The 18417-nt window shown below is 51.5% G+C and overlaps 1 protein-coding gene across 1 annotated transcript in view; it reads left to right on the top strand.

Annotated features, from left to right (window-relative positions):
- Positions 1-329: 329 nt before the first annotated feature.
- SFT2D1 (SFT2 domain containing 1) overlaps positions 330-18417 on the top strand; it is a 28601-nt gene continuing 10513 nt past the window's right edge. The window contains exons 1-3 of the mRNA XM_007950475.1: positions 330-404; positions 13113-13199; positions 14351-14433. Of these exons, the coding sequence (XP_007948666.1) occupies positions 342-404; positions 13113-13199; positions 14351-14433 (233 nt within the window). The 5' untranslated portion in view covers positions 330-341. The remainder of the gene's footprint in view (positions 405-13112; positions 13200-14350; positions 14434-18417) is intronic.

Raw genomic sequence — 18417 nt, 5'->3', positions numbered from 1 at the left:
TCTCGTCCTGTGGGTCCTGCAGCCTCGTCACGCAGTGCGGCCCACGCGAACCTGGGCCCAGGGAACCAAGGGGTTCAAGAGCCTCGGCGTGCTCCGGAAGCGGTTACACGGGAGCCTTCCGGTTGGCTTCCCGCTCCCTCGCGCCCCTAGCCCTGGCAAGTGCCTGGCGCATGCGCGTGTCCTACGGCGGCCGCACAGATTGCGGAAGCGTGAGGAGTGGGCGGAGCCGGGACTGCTAGTGTGCGCGCGGGATTTCCGGTTCTCGGTTTCCTGGTGGGTGCTGCGGACCGGCGAAAGGGTAGCCGCCGCCGCTGCCGCCGCCGCGGCCGGGAGACAGGGCCATGGAGAAGCTGCGACGGGTCTTGAGTGGCCAGGACGACGAGGAGCAGGGCCTCACCTCGCAGGTAGCGAACGTCCCTCTCTTCCCCTCGGGCTGCTGCAGCGGGCAGTCCCAGCGCCCGCCCCGCCTCCCGGCCGCCTGGGCTCGGCCTACCTTGTGGGGAACGTGTGTGTCGGTCTGGGAGTCAGCAGCCGGGAGGTTAGGGGCCTTATCGGCTGGGCCACGGGGTGAAGGCGGGCTGCACCGCCTCCTTGGAAGAGGAGGAGTTTTTATTTAGTTTTTTTGGAGTAAGCACTCTTCTCCATCCCTCGCCGTGGCCTCCGACCCCTTAGCCCCCTGCTTGTGCTGTCTCCCCTGTCCAAGCAAACGGCCCTTGTTCCCCACGTTGCTCTCCCCCAGCGGCCCTCTGAGCTCGGGCTGCGTCGTGCGGAAGCATGCGTTTTTGCCCGTCGGTAATCGTCCTGATCCTTACTGCTTGGTTGCGTCCGTTTCCGTCTGGAGATGGATGAGGTGCTGTGTATGTATTGGGAGGGGGGGAGGGGAGGGAACAAACAGGCCATTGAAGTGACGTGCTTAATGCCGAGTTGTCCGCTAGGGCAGTGAGCCCTGCTGATAGACTTACAGAAAAAAGAAAGCTGTCTCTGCTTTGCTCTGAGACATGAGACGGGCTACTTCCTCTTGTAACAGCGTTAAAAATAGAGGTCGAACAGGAACTGCTTTGAATGCATTTTTATTGTTTGTGTCGCACCCAATTCTTGTTTGTCATGGGAGTGGAACATTTAAACATTCAACGAACGTTGAAAACGTTGATTATCTTACGATCTTTTATTTGTTCCATTTCTTTTCCTTTGTTCTTTGTCATCACGTTTATCTATTTACTGCTTCTTGTGGGTAGAGTTTTGGGCAAGTCCGTGAGAATTGACACTAAAGACAAAAATCAGCTCTCGGTGAACTCTTAACTGCTTGGGCAAATCGCAATAGTAATACCCAAACCCAAACCAGATCCCTTGCTGCCACGTCAAATCCAACTCCTTGCAACCCCCCAGGACAGAGTAGAACATTCCCATTGGGTTTCCAAGGCCCTTTCCAGAAGGGAGTTGGCACATCCTCCTCTTGTGGAACCACTGGTTGGTTGGAACCACTGACCTTTCGTTTAGCAGCCAAGTGCTTAAGCACTGTACCACCAGGACTTCTAAATAGTGGGACAGGAACTCATCGGACTAACATCAGAAACGTTGGTGAGGCAGCGTGTGGCTTACCCCACTCATTTAAGGTTTATTGAACCACTGTTGTGTCCCACGTGATGCTGTATATCTGTGCTATTCGATAAGTAGCCATAGCCACGTGTGGCTATTTGAATTAATCAAAATTAAATACAATTTTAAAATTTAGTTCCTTAGTCTCACTAACCACATTTCAAGTTTTCAGTAGCCAGTTGAGTTAGTGGCCACTGTATTGGGCATTGGAGATGAGGAATGTTTTGACTGCCGGAAATTCTACTGGACAGTGTTGCTCAAAACCTTGGGGCCGTGAAGGTAATACTGTCACCCCTCTTGAGCTGAGTGTCTGGGGTGGTGCTAGACGTGTGGAGAAGTAGTTGATCCGGGATTGCAGTGACTTGTATGGAGAAGTGCTGTGGTACAGAGAAGGTGCTTGTTAATTCGTTTGACAGACACTGGGGTGCCTGCCTGTATTGGACATTATTCAAGATTCTGGTAACATTAACAGTGACTGCAATGAAGTCTTGCCCCTGTGGAGCTTACGTTTTACCTGGGGAAGTCACTAGTAAGTGTAGTACAATGCATCACTTAATATGGCCCTTCTGGGTGTAAATTTTGTAACTCCCACCAAATGACTGAGTGGGACTATGCAAATGAAGTGCTTGTAACCCACCAAGGGGATTGGATACAAAAAAAAAACCCCCTAAGCTCACTGTCATCAGGTTGATTCTGTCATAGTGACCCCCATTGGATTTCTGAGGCAGTAAATCTTTATGGAAGTAGGTTGCCCCATCTTCCTTCTGCAGAGCTGGTGGTGGGTTTGAACTGCCAACCTTTTGATTAGCAATCAGATGACTTAGTCAGTGTGCCACCCGAGCTCCTTAATTGGATTGGATAGCTTGCTGATAATGCAGACAAGGTACCTGGCCCCCTTGTGGGGGTGGGACCACGCAGATAAGGTGTGTAGAATTCTAAAGCGAGGATTGGCCAGTTTTGCCATCTACGAGGCTTAAAATGAGGCATCCCAGAGGCAGAGAGGGGGCTCCCTCGACCCTCAAGAAAGAACAGCCAGAAGTGGAGTGTGTCCTCTGGACCCGAGATCGCTGCACTGAGCTTCCTCTACCCAGGGGGGCGAGAGAGAGAGAGAGCGAGCTGTGACACTTGGGTGAGATGGCGAGAGACCGGCAGCAGAACCAGGAGACCAGCCCGGGACACAGGGACGCCTTTGCCCGCGGAGCGAGAAGACTGAGTGCTTGCGGGCAGCAGGTTTGCTGGCGGACTGAAGTGCTTCTCTGCACACCTATAGATAGAGCTGAAAGAGTTTTGTACACTTGCCAGAGCCAAGCAGATGCCAGTGGACCACCGGGCCAAGAGGCTGAGAGCGGGGCTGGAGAGAAGCGTGCCTGCGGCACGGCTGAGAAGAGGCTGTCCTGATTAAAGGACTGTATCCTCCGTTGTCGCTGATCCTGAGTTGTAACCTGTTACTTCCCTAGTATACCCCATAGTTGTGAGTATAGTCTGAGTCCTGTGTGGCCATTGCAGTGAATCATTGGACCCAACAGAAAAAGAGAGTCTGTAGGAGGGATGCTGGTGTCAGAAAGGGTGGAAAGATTGGCGGGTGGAGGTGCGTCTTCCCTCTGCCCCGTGGACTCGGCTTTGGGCTGACGCAGGTGGTGGCTCACTCTCCCGCTTGTGAACTTAGAGGTCAGACGTTGCCCCTGCACCGTTTTAACAACAGGTCAATTTATCTCATCAGGTGGTGATTAAGTGCAGTGGAAACAAATAGCATTGAGGAGGCTGGAATCGTCAGGTTGTTAGGCTGGTGAGGGAAGGCCTGCCCCCTGTGTGGGTGACACGTGAACGTAGACCCGAAGAGCCATCGAGTGTCTGGTGGGTCATGTGGATAAGTGTCTCCCAGGCAGAGGGAACAGCAGGAGTGAAGCCCTGCGAATGGAGCGTGCTCAGTGTGTGCAAGGGCAGTAAGGACGCCAGATGACTGGAGCGGAGAGGAGAACAGGGAGGGGTGTGGAAGAGGCCAGGCGGGAAGTGGGATTCCACATCCCGTAGAGTCTAGTGGTCTTATTACGGATTTTAGCCTTTACACCGAGTGAGATCGGAGACCACTGGGTTACAGGCAGAGGGATGTGAGTGACTGGGGTTTTCAAGGGTTTGCATGTCCTGCAGAGAACGGACAAGGTGGAAGCCTGGAGATTGGTTAGGGGGCCCTACAGAAGTCCCAGGAGGTGACTGTGGCTGGAATGGGGATAATAGAAATGATGGTGGTTAAAGAGGGGTGGGGTACTGTAAACAGTCCGAAAGACTGGTTGCTGATGGAGTGCATGTGTGAGAGCAAAAGGCATCCAGGGTGTCTCACTGGGCTCCAGCGCCTGGAGAGAGGGAGTTGCCATTAGCCACGCCGGAGAAGCGGGGGGAGGAACAGGTCGGGGGAGGAAGGTCGCCTCTGTTCTGGACGCCAGTCAGCATCGGAGCAGAGACGTCCAGGAGGCAGCTGGGCACAAGACTCTAGAGCTCTTGGGAGGAACGTTACAGGATAAGGTGCAGAGTCCGCCCTCTCCGTGTCACCAGGGATAACAGCCAGGGGCATGAGGAGAGCCAGTGAGGAAGGGGCACCTCGAGAAGGGGTCCTAGGGAGAAAGTGTTTCAGGAGAGGGGACTACTAGCTGGTGGTTGGTGCTGGAAGAACTGAGAAGTTACCGATACATTTGTCAGTGGATGTCACTGGTGACCTTGATAAGGGCAGTTTTGGTGGGTAGATGGGGACAGAAGCTGGATTAAGGAGGGTCAGTAGAGAATGGAAGAGGAAAATGGAGACAAGTATTGATACTCAGCAATCTTTGCTGTAGAGGAAAGTAATGGGTACTATTGGGAGGAAGAAGTGGGGTGAAGGAAGGTTTGTAAGATTATTTTTAACAGTGGGAAACAGATGTTTCTGTGCCCTGGGGAGAGGTCCAAGAAAGGCGGAAGTTGATACAGGCGAGGGAGTTCTTCGAGGGGCACGGAGAGTGCCATCTGGGGGTATAGGGAAGCAGTGGGGTTGGTGCAGAGTGGAGGGGCCGCCCTTAGGTAGGCACAACTGGGAGGAACGGCCGAGAACGGGCGTGCACGGCGCAGATGCAGAGGTGGTGGGGGAGCAGGAGTGGGGCCTTTTGATTCCTTGACTGCTCTCCGTGAGAAGAAATGAGGCCACCAGTGGGAAGCTGGGAGGGGGTGGGAGGCGGGGCAGGAGGGCAGCTGAAGAGGAGCAGGACTGAGGGCCCACCGAGGTTAATGCACACGTTCCAGGAGTCCGCGTGGTTCGGTGTTGTCTCCGGCCGCGTTCAGTAGCAGGGTACGGGTGCGGTGGTGGTGTCGTCAGTGGTGCTGACTTCAGCGGCCCCGTGGACAAGAGGGCAGAGCGCGGCCGGGCCCTGTGCCAGCCTCGCAGCCGTCGCTTGCTGGAGGCCACCGTCGCAGCCGCCGCTGTGTCGTCATCTTCTGGGGGAGCTTCCCCTTTGGCACTGACCCTCTGCCAAGGCTGATGTTTTTCCCAGGGACTGGTCCCTCCTGGTAGCATGTCCAAAGTACATGAGACGAGGTCTCACCATCCTCGCTTCTGAGGAGCATTCTGGCTGTACTTGATCCAAGACAGGTTGGTTGGCTTTTCTGGCAGTCCATCCCGTAACTCAAGCGCACCCGCTCTTCCTTGCTCTTCCTTATTCATCGTGCAGCTTTCACTTCCGGTGAGGTGGTGACATCCCGTGGATGGCGGCAGGCACACCTTAGTCCTCAAAGTGACATCTTTGCTTTTTAACCCAGTGAAGAGGTTTGTCCAATGGCATACATTGTTTGATTTCTGCAGAATAGGCACAGAGATGGATTTAACCAGGGCTGGGTCAGATTCTGCCACGTGAATCCTTGAGAAGACAGAGGGCAAAGAAGTTGAGAATGTATATAAGGAATGACCATGAGGCTGGCCACGAAACCTAAGATGTAGCAGGGGAAGTGAGGAGGGTGTTATGGAGACTGAAGACAGTGGAAGGTGGGTACCCAGAGGTGTGGGAAGAGAGGAGATGGTGGTCAGAAAGTACATGGAGATTAGGAAGATTCTTGAGGTGGTGGCCTGTTTTTGTCACAGCTGCAAGATTCGGTGGCTGAAGGAAGGAGGGAGAAGGTCAAAGACTGAGAGTCTTAGGGTTTTGGGAGGACTGTTAACATTAGTCATGAGATTGTCAAGAGCATGACAGGAGTGGTGGCAAGATGGCAGTGAGGCAGACACAGAAAACTAGGCTGAGGAGAGTACCGGTCCTGTGGGATGGCCTGAGCCTGAGATCGGGGCGGCTGGCTGCCCTCACCAGGAGCCCTGCGAGGGGTCATTTTTGTCACATTCATGTTGCTTCAGGGCCAAGGATGAGGAGGCCACAGGTGCTGTGATGATGGGCTGAGCCCAAGAGCAGGTGTCGCAGTGTCCTCGCTGGGAGTCTCCAGGGAGAGGTCACTTCTCCCCCATGCATGTTTGCTTCAGGGTCCACTGATACCTGCTTCCCACTGGGCCGCTCAGAATGCACCAGACGGACCACCGACCCCAAGAGTGCATTTTCATTCTGAAGGCCCGGAATCACCCTAGAACCTGTGTTTCCCTGCTGTTCTTTCAGGCTGAGCTGATAGGCTTCTGTGGGTGGTTGATTGGGTCCATCAGTCACAGGCTTACTCTCTTAGGGAAGGGTTGTGCAGCCACAGCCTGGGTGAAAGTTCCAGGATAGGCTGTCTTAGCTCTTACAGCAGAATTTTCCAAGTCTTTAGGTTCTGGTTTCATCTTGTATGTTGTTGTTGTTGTTGTTATGTGCTGTTGAGTCGGACCTGACTCATAGCGACCCCTCCTTGGGTTTCTGAGGCAGTATCACTAAGGAAGTAGATTGCCCCGTCTTCCTTCCGAGGAGTGGCTGGTGGGTTTGAACCGCCAGCCTTCTGGTTAGCAGTCAAGTGCCTTTAGGCACTATGGTACCAGAGCTCCTTCCATCTTGCATCTTTAAGTTATGATGAACTTTCATCTTGCGTAGTTAATTTTATGTTTTGTTGTGATTTGGGTGAAGATTTACAGAGCAAATTCACTGTCCATACAGCAGTTCACATATACTTTGTCTCATGTCATTGACCACAGTTTACCATAATACAACAGCTCCCCTCCCACTTCCTCCCCATAGTTACCTCTTCCCTGTGTCCATCCCTCCATATGCTCCTGCCCCCTGAACTGTGTCCCTGTGCATAAGCAGCCCTTCTTTCTCCCATGAGTGTTCTCTCCAAAGAGAGTATCTACTACTTGAGGTAAATGTTCAACTCATATGCCTGTCTTTTGTTTAACTGGAACCCACAGGTGTGGGTTCAATTCCAGACCTGAAGGGCGGTTAGGGCCGGGCCATAGTCTCATTGGTTCCACCAGGCTCTATTGGACCAGCAAACCTGGTCCCCCCACCTTTTTTTTTCCCCAAAATGATTTTGAGTTTTGTTCCACATTGTTCTCCCTCTTTATCAAGGATCTCCTACATGGATCCCCTTCCAAGTGGATGACAGTGGTAGCTGAGCACCATCTAGTTCTTTTGGTCTCATAGTCGTATAGGCTGCAGATCAGATGGTGTACCAGTCGCTAGGACTAATTGTTGCCATGAATTTTGGTTTTCTTCATTCTTCTTTGCTCTGGATGAGGAGAGACCCATCGTTGCATCTAGGTGGCAGCTTGCTAGCTTTTAAGATCCCAGTTGCTACTTGCCAAAGTAGGAGGTGGAACAATGTTTTGTATAGTATGTTGTGCCAATTGAGCTTGATGTCCCCTGCGACTATGGTCCAAGCCCACAGGTTCAACTACTTGGTCCCTCTGGGTAGCTGGCTGTGACCAAGCAGTGACCCCAACCTTGCCCCATGTCAGCTCTACTATACACCTGGGAATTCTGATCATTCACATAAACTTATAGGACCATTGTCTGCCAGCCCTATATATGTTCTTGGATACACTCCCCATTTCATAGACATACCTAATCATTCAGCCTGTCCACCCATCTATCCACCCATATACCCATGTTTGCCTTCATTGACCACGCAGTACTGTATGTGCAAAAGGGTTCATATTTGTTGTCTGTACCTCCCATGTACCTCTCTATGTCTTTCTCATCCTCAGTGCTGCCATATTGGTCACTCACATTTGATACATTGCCCTTCTCTTCACCCAAATCAATACTTATCTCTATCTATCTAACGGCAATCCCTCCCCTCCCCTCCCACCCCTGGTAACCAACAAAGAGAATGCCCTTCTATAGATAAACCTTTCCTTAATTTTTGCAATAATGGACTAATACAATATTTGCCCTTTTGTTATTGACTTACTTCACTCAGCATAATGTCCTCCAGGTTTATCCCTAAGTGGTGGCATCAAAGAACGTAAAGCCACTTCCTCACAGTTCTAGAGGCCAGAAGTCCAAATCAGGGTCTCAGTTGTGTTGGTTCCTTCCCTGTCATGGCCCCGCGCCGGGGAAGTAGTAGGTGGACGGATGCTGGTGAGGATTGCCCGGGGACCCAGGGTACAGCTTAGGAACCAGGGTACGCCTGGGGTCACCACTTTGGATGGAGGTTGGTATTCTATGCTAGGCAGAGTGGTGGGTGGATGGATGCTGGTGAGGATTGCCCGGGGACCCAGGGTACAGCTTAGGAACCAGGGTACGCCTGGGGTCACCACTTTGGATGGGGGTTGGTATTGTAAGCTCTGCAGACTGTGCCAGAGTGGTTATGAAGGAAACCAGATTTGAAAACTGTGTAGTCAGTCAAAGAGCTGGGTGGTTAAGCAGGAGAACCTTTGAAGAGAGGAGTCAGTGGGTGATCTTCTCCAGAAGGAAGGGTAACATACTGATGCCCAAACTGGGACCCCGAGGGAGCTCTCACAGATACAGGCCAATGCATATGGTCACGGATGCTTTGTGCACCTGCACGGGCGTGCGCTCCGCAGACCCGGTGAGGTGGCCGTCCTCGGGGAGGAGGGGCAGGTAGCTGGTCTGCTGCTGCTTTGGTCTCCTGTCCTCTAGCCACAAACCGCCCTGAGCTGAGCTAACACCTTCATATCTTTCGATTGTGTTGCCTGCCCTACCACATACCTGCCAAGGACTCCCAGAGCCTAGGTTGGTCCTAGCTGTTGTCATGGCTGCCCGTCCTTGTCAGTGGACTCTGAATGGGGCCCCTTAGTCGGTGGCAGTGGGCACTGGCGTTTTACATCCTTGGACCTGTGGGAACATCACTGGGGTGGGTCCTGTCCTGAAGGCAGGTGGAGTGGGAACAATAAACTTATTGGGGGTCCATGAATGGAGCGGCAGAGATGGTCTTCATGTCGTGACCATGGGGAGTAGAGAGAAGGCTTGGGGAGAGATGCTTGGCCCCCAGGTAGAGCAGGTGCGTGTAGGGGCAGCTGCCAGAGAGGGAGGGGACCCACAGAGGGCAGTCAGAGGAGCGGAGAGTGGCCAGAGGCGTCTCCTGAAGAGAGCATTTCACAGGAGGGAGGGCAAGTGTCAGGTGCCCCAGAGGTGGAGAGACTGCGGCGTAGAACTGCGTTGGCATTAGGGCCGGGAAGTTGGCTTTGTGCCCGGTGATGGGGCATCTGCGTGCTGGGAGCTTCCTGGGGCTGGGCACCTGGTGTGCACCGGATGGGACCCCAGCAGCTCTCGGGACCCCGTGGGGCCTTGGCAGCATCAGCTGCGTCTGAGGGAGCTGTGAAGTGACAGGACTGAAGCACACTGGGTAACGGGGGGTTGAGGCCAGGCCAGGGAGGAGGTTCGGTGGTGGGGGGGGAAGAGGGCACACTCCCCGTCTGTCCTTGGTCTGCACGAGGCAGGCCCTTCCTGCCCAGGTCAGCGTTCAGTGCCCTGTTTCCCGCTGACGTTTGCCCGCTTCACCCTGGCTTCGTTCAGGTGTGTACGCAAACGTACCCTCCTCCGACCTTCCAACAGGACTGCCCTCCCCAGCCCCAGGACGGCCTCGTCCCTGCGCTCAGCACACCTGCTGGCCCCCCCCCCCGGTGCTTGCTGGACAGTCCCGGGCTTTCTCCTCTGTCTCCCCTGCTGCGTCCCCAGCTCCCCGAGCAGGACCTGACGCGGTAGCCAGGCAGCAGGTGACTGGTTGAAAGAGTGAGCGAGTGGGCGGAGGCTGGAGGGTGAAACCAAGAAAGCTTTCTCCTTAAGGTGGAAGAGCTGTAGCCAGGTTTGAAGGTTGGTGGCCATGTCTCCGAGCAGGAACACAGTTCACTCCTGGAGAACAGAGCATGTGGGCTGTGAGTCCCTGAGGAGGTCACGGTGCCTGGGTCGGCCTGTGCTCGGGGACCAGGCCCTCGCTGCGGGAAGTGGAGGAGGGGTGTGAGCACAGTGCTCTTGAAGGCAGATACTTCCCAGCAAGCAGCCGAGGGAGTCCGCCTTTGATAGGCTGTTTCCTCGGGAGGAAGTTGTTGCCCAGAGTGTGAGCTTTGGGGCAGGAATCATGTGGTAACACAGTCATCGGGTTGAGTGAGGAGGTGACCGGACTTTAGCAGCAACAGCGTCCGAGTGCCAGGCAGCCATGAGAGCCCGTGGCAGGTGTCCTGTGTCGTGAGGCATCTGTCCTGCTGGGAGACTGTCCGGCAGTGGTCGGGCACAGCCCAGAGACAGTGGAGGGCCAGTCCGGGGCGGCTCTTGCAGATGGGTGTGGCAGATGCAGTGCCTTGTTGGAGTGGTGTCCTTTCGGCTCCTGGTGAGGAAGGAGAGGGGCCTGGGGGCTGCATGCAGTGCCCGTGGACACAGCAGTGGGTTCCAGGGTTGAGTCCCCCTGCCGCAGACGGGCTGGGGTTGTTTCTGGTGATAAGCAGCCCTGAGAGGAGGGTCACCACGGTGGAGTGGGGAGAGACCATAGGGATGGGAGGGGAGGACCAGAACGGCCAGCCCGCCACGTGGGAATGGGGTCACAGGCGTTGCTCAATCAGATGACCAGGAGGTGACAGGAGGAGCAGGCGCAGGGTGGGGGTGTCGGCCACATGGTGGGCTTGGCAGCGGTGCCCCGGGACCCTGAGTGTGTGTGGTGCCAGCCCTGCCCCTGTGCCTGCTCCCTGTGGTCTTGTCCACCCGTCGAACTGAGCCAGGGTCGGAGACCAGTAGCCACGTTCTGTGTGTCCGCTGACCGGAAGCCACCCACCTTCACTTGGTTGGTTCCTAGGCTCCTCCGCTGCCGTGTGGGAATGGCGGCTGTCGTGTCTGCTGCGTGTGCTGTGTGATTGGGTCATTCCGTCTCCCGTTCAGGTGGGTTTCCTCCAGGATGTTCCAGGTTGTTTAGTCATGTTGTCATTGGTCAGGGGCTGGCCCCAGGCGGTGCCGTTTGTCGTGCTAGGAGGCGGGCACCAGGGACCTGGGACAGGCAGCTCTGCCACAGATTGACCTTTGCTGCCTCCTCCTTTAGTAGTCCGTGGGGCGGTGTTAAGGAGCCTTTCCTTTGTAATGCCTGGGTTTATGGGCCGGCCAGCAGCACCGCTGAGATGGTCCTGGTGTGAGTTGGGGGGGAGGGGCAATCATGGCCCATGATGCGGGACAGAGCGCGGGAGGAGTGCCAGCCGCATGGTGGGAGGCACCCCCTTTCCATCAGGAGTTAGGACACGTGAGGCTGTGTTTGGAGCCTCAGCAGTTTGCACGGTTTGGGACAAGTCATTTACTTGTGGACTGAATAGTCCATGTTTACAAATGGCAGCAATCCGTCCTGACACTCATTTTAGATATCATCGTGTGGGTGGTGATAGTAAGAGGAAAATGCCCACATAGGGCAGGTGGCTGTGCTATTTCATTGCTGAGAAGAGGAAAAACGTGACTGATGCAGACCGGCCTTTGACTTTACAGTGGGGCAGGGGTGATTTAACATGGGAAAGAAGGTGCAGGTGGCTGGTTTTCCCTCTTGTCAGGGCCTTCTCACCTCCAGGTGCGGACCACCCCGATTGTCCATCCGTAATCACGCCTACTTAGTGACAGCTTCCGTGTCCTCCCGATCGTCCAATCATAATCATGCCTGCTTCCATCTACCGCCAACTGTCCATCCGTAATTGCGCCTCCTTGCCACATGGCTCCCATCTCCCCACTGACTGTCCATCCATCATCGTGCCTCCTTACCGCACGGCTTCCATTGCTCTCAGATGATTGATTCCCTACTGTGTGATATTGAGTTTATTCCCTTCTCTGTAGCTGAAATGTACTTTCTGTTCAAAAAGAAGGGAGTTGCATATCTGTATAGGCAAGTTCGTTTTTTGTTTAGGGTCAAATGATCAATGTTGTTATAAACATTATGTTCATAGAAAGAATGTGAATTAAATGAGAAATTTGAAATGTGTCATAAAGGGATATATTGTTACTTTGACGGAATCTCTATTTAGTTATTTTTGTCTACTTTTCATGCTGCATGAGGATTCCAAGATCCATCGGTTAAGGTAAGCAGTGTAGCCCAAGGTATTTGAAGCTGTTGGATTTTTGCTTCATTATTCTTGAAAATGCATTATCATCATGTGGTGCTATTTTTAAGTATATATGGTAGAAATTTAAGTTTTGAAACATAAACCTTGACTGTACAGTTATAGTGTCTTGGAATAGTTATTGTTGATAATTTATCAGCTTTGTTAGGAAAATAAGTTTTATTTTAACAGTGTGCTTAGCAGCCATTGATAATCAATTACCCAATCGTTACTGATACTGAAGTTACACATTGTACCAGGTATGCATAAAAAATGTCTGCTTTGTATAATCTGGTTGGCGGTTACACGTACTCAGAAATGTTGCTCTACAGTAAGTTAGCATTGGAGGAAGATTGTCATCCTTGGTGGATACGTTTTTGACAAAGGATCAGTTTAAACCTGTCCTAGTGCCCTGCCTCAGTGGCCTTTCCTGGCAGGGTCCCCTCCCCAGGCCACTCTAAATCCACACTAATGGCTCACAGCTTTGGCCTCTGTTCACCAGGATGCTGGTCAACTACCCCCCCGCCCCCCAGCCTGTAGCCAGTTACCATGGGGATGCTGGTCAACTACCTGCCCCCCTCCCCAGAGCCTACAGCCAGTGACCAAGGTGAAGGTGGGTTACAGATGGGCACCCGTGCCCGAGACAGGCAACACTGCAGTGCAGTCTGAGTCCAGGGGATGTCGCAGCTGAAACCACGGCCTCCTTCAGTTCTGTCCCCCTCCCCGTGCAGGTCCCTCCCGGCCCCTCCCTGCCCAGGTCCATCATGTCCCCTTCCTGTCCGGCTTCTCCATGTTTGTCTGCGGTCTCTACAGAAGAGGCCTTGGTAGAAGTGTGAGCACAGGACTGTCCGTACCTGACCCATGAGCAGTTGCTCCTCCGTGTCAGCTGACACCAGGCCGTGTTAACGTTTCCCTCGCGACCATGAGTCCTCGTGGTCGGGGAGGGCAGTGCCGTGTGCAGACTAGGGCACTTGCAGCACGTGCTAAACCGCGTCCTGGCCGCCATGCGGTGCAGGGTTGCCCTGCCGTTGGCTCCGAGCGCCCCTCTGACTCTGCCCCTCCCCAGGTCCTGGATGCCTCCTCCCTGAGTTTCAGCACCAGACTCAGGTGGTTCGCCATCTGCTTCGCGTGCGGCGTCATCTGCTCTATCCTGGTGAGTTGAGCTGCACCCTGCTACCCGTTGTCCCTGTGTGTCAGACACATACCCCTTTTACTGTCAGCAGACAACCCACTTTGTCTGAAGGGCTGTTTGACTCTCTGGATGGGGCATTTTTACACCTAAAATGAAGGGGTAGACCTCATGGATGATGTGTAAATTGATACAATTTTATTTAAGAAAAATCAGTGTGTGTTAAGAGAGCTGAAAAGAAGAACCAGTGACTTAGATGTGTTTACCACCTTCCAGGCCCTCGAGGGGCGCAGTGGTTAGAGCGCTCAGCTGCCCCCCCCTTGGGTCGGCGGTTAGAACCCAGTATGTGCTCTGGGAGAAAATGAAGGAGTCTGCTTCTTAAAGTTTACAGCCTTGGAAACCCTCTGGGGCAGTTCCACTCTGTCCTCTGGGGCGCTGTGAGTCAGGATCAACTCGATCACAGTGGGTTTGGCTTTTATTGGGCGGTGCAGGCTGTTGGCACTCAGCTGTCAGCCTAAAGGTTTGTGGTTTGCCTCCCCCGTCGGCACCTGCAGAAGAAAGGACTGGTGATCTGCTTCCGTAAGGAAGGCAGCCACGGAAACCCTAGGGAGCCCTCTGCTCTGTAACGTGTGGGTCCCCAGGAGTCATGACTGACACGGCAGCAATGAGTTTGCTTTGGTCGATTACCTTTTTAACCTGCCGTTTATCGGGAATATCGCATTTAAGCAAGTGAGATTTACTCACGAGTAAGGAGGTTTTGTTATGGCTGATTTGTATATATCCATGTGCACATGAGGAGCTCTGGTGGCACGGTTCCTAAGGCATCTGACTGCTAACCAGAAGGCTGGCGGTTCAAACCCACCAGCCACTCCTCGGAAGGAAGACTGGGCATCTACTTCTGTAGTGATACTGCCTTGGGGGTCGCTATGAGTCGCATCCGACTCAACAGCATGAGTTTGGTTTTTGGTTATATGCAGATAAATAAGTGAAATTAGCAAATTACAGAAAACAAACTGAATTTTTAAGTAAGTAATGAGTGACTATATAAGCGCATTTCTGTTTTAAACATGTCATGTAATACTTATGTCTTAGTGGTAGCATTGTAGTAGCACGTTTATGTTTTAAGCCATTAAAATGACAGAACCGTTTTTCCCTTGCTGTAATGTCTTAATTAGGGGACTGCGTTGCTGTGGCTTCCGCAGGGCCTGAAGCTTTTCGCTGTGTTTTATACCCTCGGAAACATGGCTGCCTTAGCCAGGTACGTATACCAGGTTGACTCCACAAAAGATTTTGTTTGCTGTGGCTGACAGAGTCACCTTTCTGAGCAGCACCTTCCTGGCGTTTGTTCCCGTGGTTCTCTTTGTTACGTGGGTCGAGTCGACTCTGGCTCGGGGCCACCCTGTGGACAGCGGAACAGAACACTGCCTGGTCGTGCACCAGCCCTCCGTTCCCTGCTTTTCTCCATCTGTGATGTGGCTTTCTGGTCCAGCTGTGAGGATTTTCATGTTCTTTATGTTGAGGTATAATCAGTCCATCCTGTACACTGTGTGTAGTCTTTAATCTTCAGTAAGTGCTTCAAGGCATCTTCACTTGCAGCAAGCAAGGTTGTTTCATGTGTGTATCACAGCTTGTTCATGAGCCTTCCTCCAGGCCTGATGCCACGTTCTTCTTCATCTAGTCCAGCTTCTCGGATTATTTGCTCAGCATGCAGATGGAATAAGTATGGGGAAAAGATACAACCCTGACACACTCCCTTGATTTTAAGCTACGTGGTATCCCCTTGCTCTGTTCAAACAACAGCCTGTTGGTTTATGTACAGGTTCCTCATGAGCACAATTAATTGTTCTGGAATTCATATTCTTTGCAATGTTATCCATAATTTGTTATGATGCACAGAGTCAAACACCTTTGCTTAGTTAATAAAACACGAGTAAGCATCTTTCTGGTATTTTTTGCTTTTATCCAGGATCCATTTGACATAAGGAGTGATATCCCTCATCCCGTATCCTCTTCTGGATCCGGCTTGAATTTCTGGAAGTTCCCTGTCAATACACTACTACAACCATTTTTGAATGATTTCAGCATATTTTACTTGCATGTGATATTAATGATATTGTTCAATAATACCCACATTCTGTGGAATGGGTGCAGATGTGGATCTCTTCCAGTCAGCTGGCCAGGTAGCTATCTTCCAAATCTCTTGGCATAGCCGAGTGAGTGCCTCCAGTGGGGCATCTGTTTGTTGAAACATCTCAGTGGGTATTCCATCTGTTCCTAGAATGCTTTTTGTGTGTGTGTGTATGTGCCAGTTTCTTCAGTGCAGTTTGGACTTTTTCCTTCAATACCATTGGTTCTTGATCATATGCCAACTCCTGAAATGAATGTACATCGACCAATTCTTTTTGGTATAGTGACTCTGTGCGTTCCTTCCATCTTCTTTTGATGTTCCTTCATCATTCAATATATTGCCCATAGAATCTTTCATTATTGCAACTCGAGGCTTAAGTTTCCTCTTCAGTTCTTTCAACTTGAGAAAAGCTGAGTGTGTTCTTCCCTTTTGGTTTTCTAACTCTAGGTCTCTGCACATTTCATTATAATACTTTGTCTTCTGAAGCTGCCGTTTGAAATCTTCTGTTCAGCTCTTTGATCTTGTCATTTCTTCCATATGCTTTACTCTTTGTTCAAGGACAAGTTTCATAGCCTCTTCTGGCATCCATCTTGGTCTTTTCTTCCTTTCCTGTCCTTTTAATGATGCAGTGTAGTACTTAGTGTGGCTTTTCTACCCATAAGTCTTTGTAAACTCCAAGGTGGGAATTGCTATGAGCAACTGAGGAGCTCCTGATTGCTGAAGGTGTCCACCTGGAGTATTTCTGTTGGGAGTGGCACAAAACAATGTTCTGGGAGGTGCCCACTCTCTCTCAGGTACTTAGAGTTCTGATGCTATGATTGGCTAGTTTGACCACCCTGCCGGGCTCAAAAGGAGGCCTCCTAGAGGCAGGACGCTCGCTCTGACTGCTGGTCGAGGAAGACGTGCTGCCGAAAGAGACACGTGCCCCAGAAAGAGATACATGTTGCTGGGAAAGAGACGCAAGAGACACGCGTTGCTGAGTGAGACACCGAGGGACCAGCACTGCTGGGAAAGAGACTGTGAGAGACTGTTGGCTGAGGGACGGTGGGCTGGGAGAGAGACTGAGCGTTCTTCCTGAATTGAGTTGTAGCCTGGTGCTTCCCTAATAAACCCCGTAATCTGTGAGCTCTTGTGTGGCCACTGCAGCGAATTATCGAACCCAGGAGAGAGGTGGTGGGTGCTTTGGGAGGAACGGTTGGTGAAAGGGCTAGAGGGAGGCAGCATGTCTGGCCTGGCAGTAATAGGCCTTGGGTTACTGCTGGTAATCCTGTCTTCCTCTTGTGCGGTTAGAGGAGGTCAGAACATGTGGCCTCCTTGTCGTCTTTGCAAATGACTGTTTGCTTTCTTTATGGATGATGTTCTTGATGTCATACTACAACACATCTGGTTTTCTTTCATTGCTGTTCAATGCATCAAATCTGTTCTTCAGAACATCTCTAAATTCAGGTGGAATATAATCAAGGTCATAATTTGACTCTCATGGACTTCTTTTAATTGTCTTCAGCTTCAACTTAAACTTGCATATGAGCAGTTGATGGTCTGTTCCACAGTCAGCTCCTGGCCTTGTTTTGGCTGAAGATACTGAGCTTCTCCATCATCTGTTTCCACAGATGTATTCTGTCTGATTGCTGTGTACTCCACCTGGTGAGCTCCGCATGTGTAGCCACCATTTATGTTGTTAAAAAAAGGTATTTGTAGTGAATAAGTCGTTGGTCTTGCAAAATTCTATCATGCAGTCTCCAGTGTTACTTCTACCACCAAGGCCATATTTTCCAACTACCAGTGATTCTTCTTTGTTTCCAACTTTTGCATTTCACTCACCAGTAATAATCAATACATCTTGATTACACGTTTTGTCAATTTTAGGCTGCAGAAGTTGGTAAAAGTCTTTAGTTTCCTTGTCTTTGGGTTTGGTGTTTGGTGCATAAATTTGAATAATAGTAGTATTAAATGGTCTTATTTGTGGGCATATGGATATTATCCTATCACTGACAGCACTCTTCTTCAGGTAGATCTTGAAACATTCTTTGTGACAATGAATGCCATGCCATTCCTCTTCAATTTGTCATTCCCCACTATAGTAGATCATATGGTTGTCTGATTCAAAATGGCCAAAGCCAGTTCATTTCAGCTCACTAATGCCTAGGATATCAATCTTGATGTGTTCTTTTTCATTTTTGAGAATTTCCAATTTACCTACATTCATACTTGGTACATTCCATGTTCCGATTATTAATGGATGTTTGCAGCTGTTTCTCCCCATTTTGGGTCGTGCTGTATCAGCAAATGGAGGCCCTGAAAGCTTTACTCTATCTTAAGGTTGGCTCTGCTCTGAGGAGGCAGCTCTTCCCCAGTTGTATTTTGAGCGCCTTCCGACATGAAGGGCTCCTCTTCTGGCACTGTATCAAACAGTGTTTCAGGGCTGTTCATAAAGTTTTCACTGGCCGGTTCTTTGAGACGTGGATGGCCTCTTCTTTCTTCCGAGTCTGTCTTAGTTTGGAAGCTGTGATGAAACCTGTCTGCCTTGGGTGACCCTGTTGGTATTTGAAAAACTGGTGACATAGCCTTCGGCCTCACAGCAACATGCAAGCCACCGCAGTAGGGCAGACTGACAGATGAGTGGTGTTCCTGTAGCTCTACCCATAGTGTGGAAGGAGCCCTTGTGGCACAGTGGTTAAGTGCTCAGGTGCTAAGTGAAAGAAAGTTCAGCAGTTCCAACCCACCAGCTGTTCCACAGAAGGAAGTTGAGGCAGTCTTCTTACATAAAGATTGTTCGGTGTCATTGAGTCGTTTCCGACTCATAATGACCCTATGCACAGCAGAACATAAAGATGACGGCCTGGGAAAGTCTGTGGGCCAATTCCACTCTGTCCTCTAGGGACACTGTGGGTCGGAATCAACTCCATGGCAGTGAGTTTGGTTCCATAAAGATTATGGGCTTTGCTTCCATGAAGATTGACAGCCTTGGAGACCCTGTGGGCAGTTCCACTCTGTCCTCTAGGGGCGCTGTGGGTCAGAATGGACTCCATGCAGTGGGTGTGGTTTGGGCTTTGCTTCTGTGAAGACTGACAGCCTTGGAGACCCTGTGGGGCAGTTCCACTCTGTCCTCTAGGG

This window comes from Orycteropus afer, unplaced genomic scaffold, assembly GCF_000298275.1.
Source record: "Orycteropus afer afer isolate SDZICR_OR568_19922 unplaced genomic scaffold, OryAfe1.0 scaffold00273, whole genome shotgun sequence".
Lineage (NCBI taxonomy): Eukaryota > Metazoa > Chordata > Mammalia > Tubulidentata > Orycteropodidae > Orycteropus > Orycteropus afer.
Note: the sequence above shows the minus strand (reverse complement) of the source record. Positions and strands in the feature narration are given on the sequence as shown.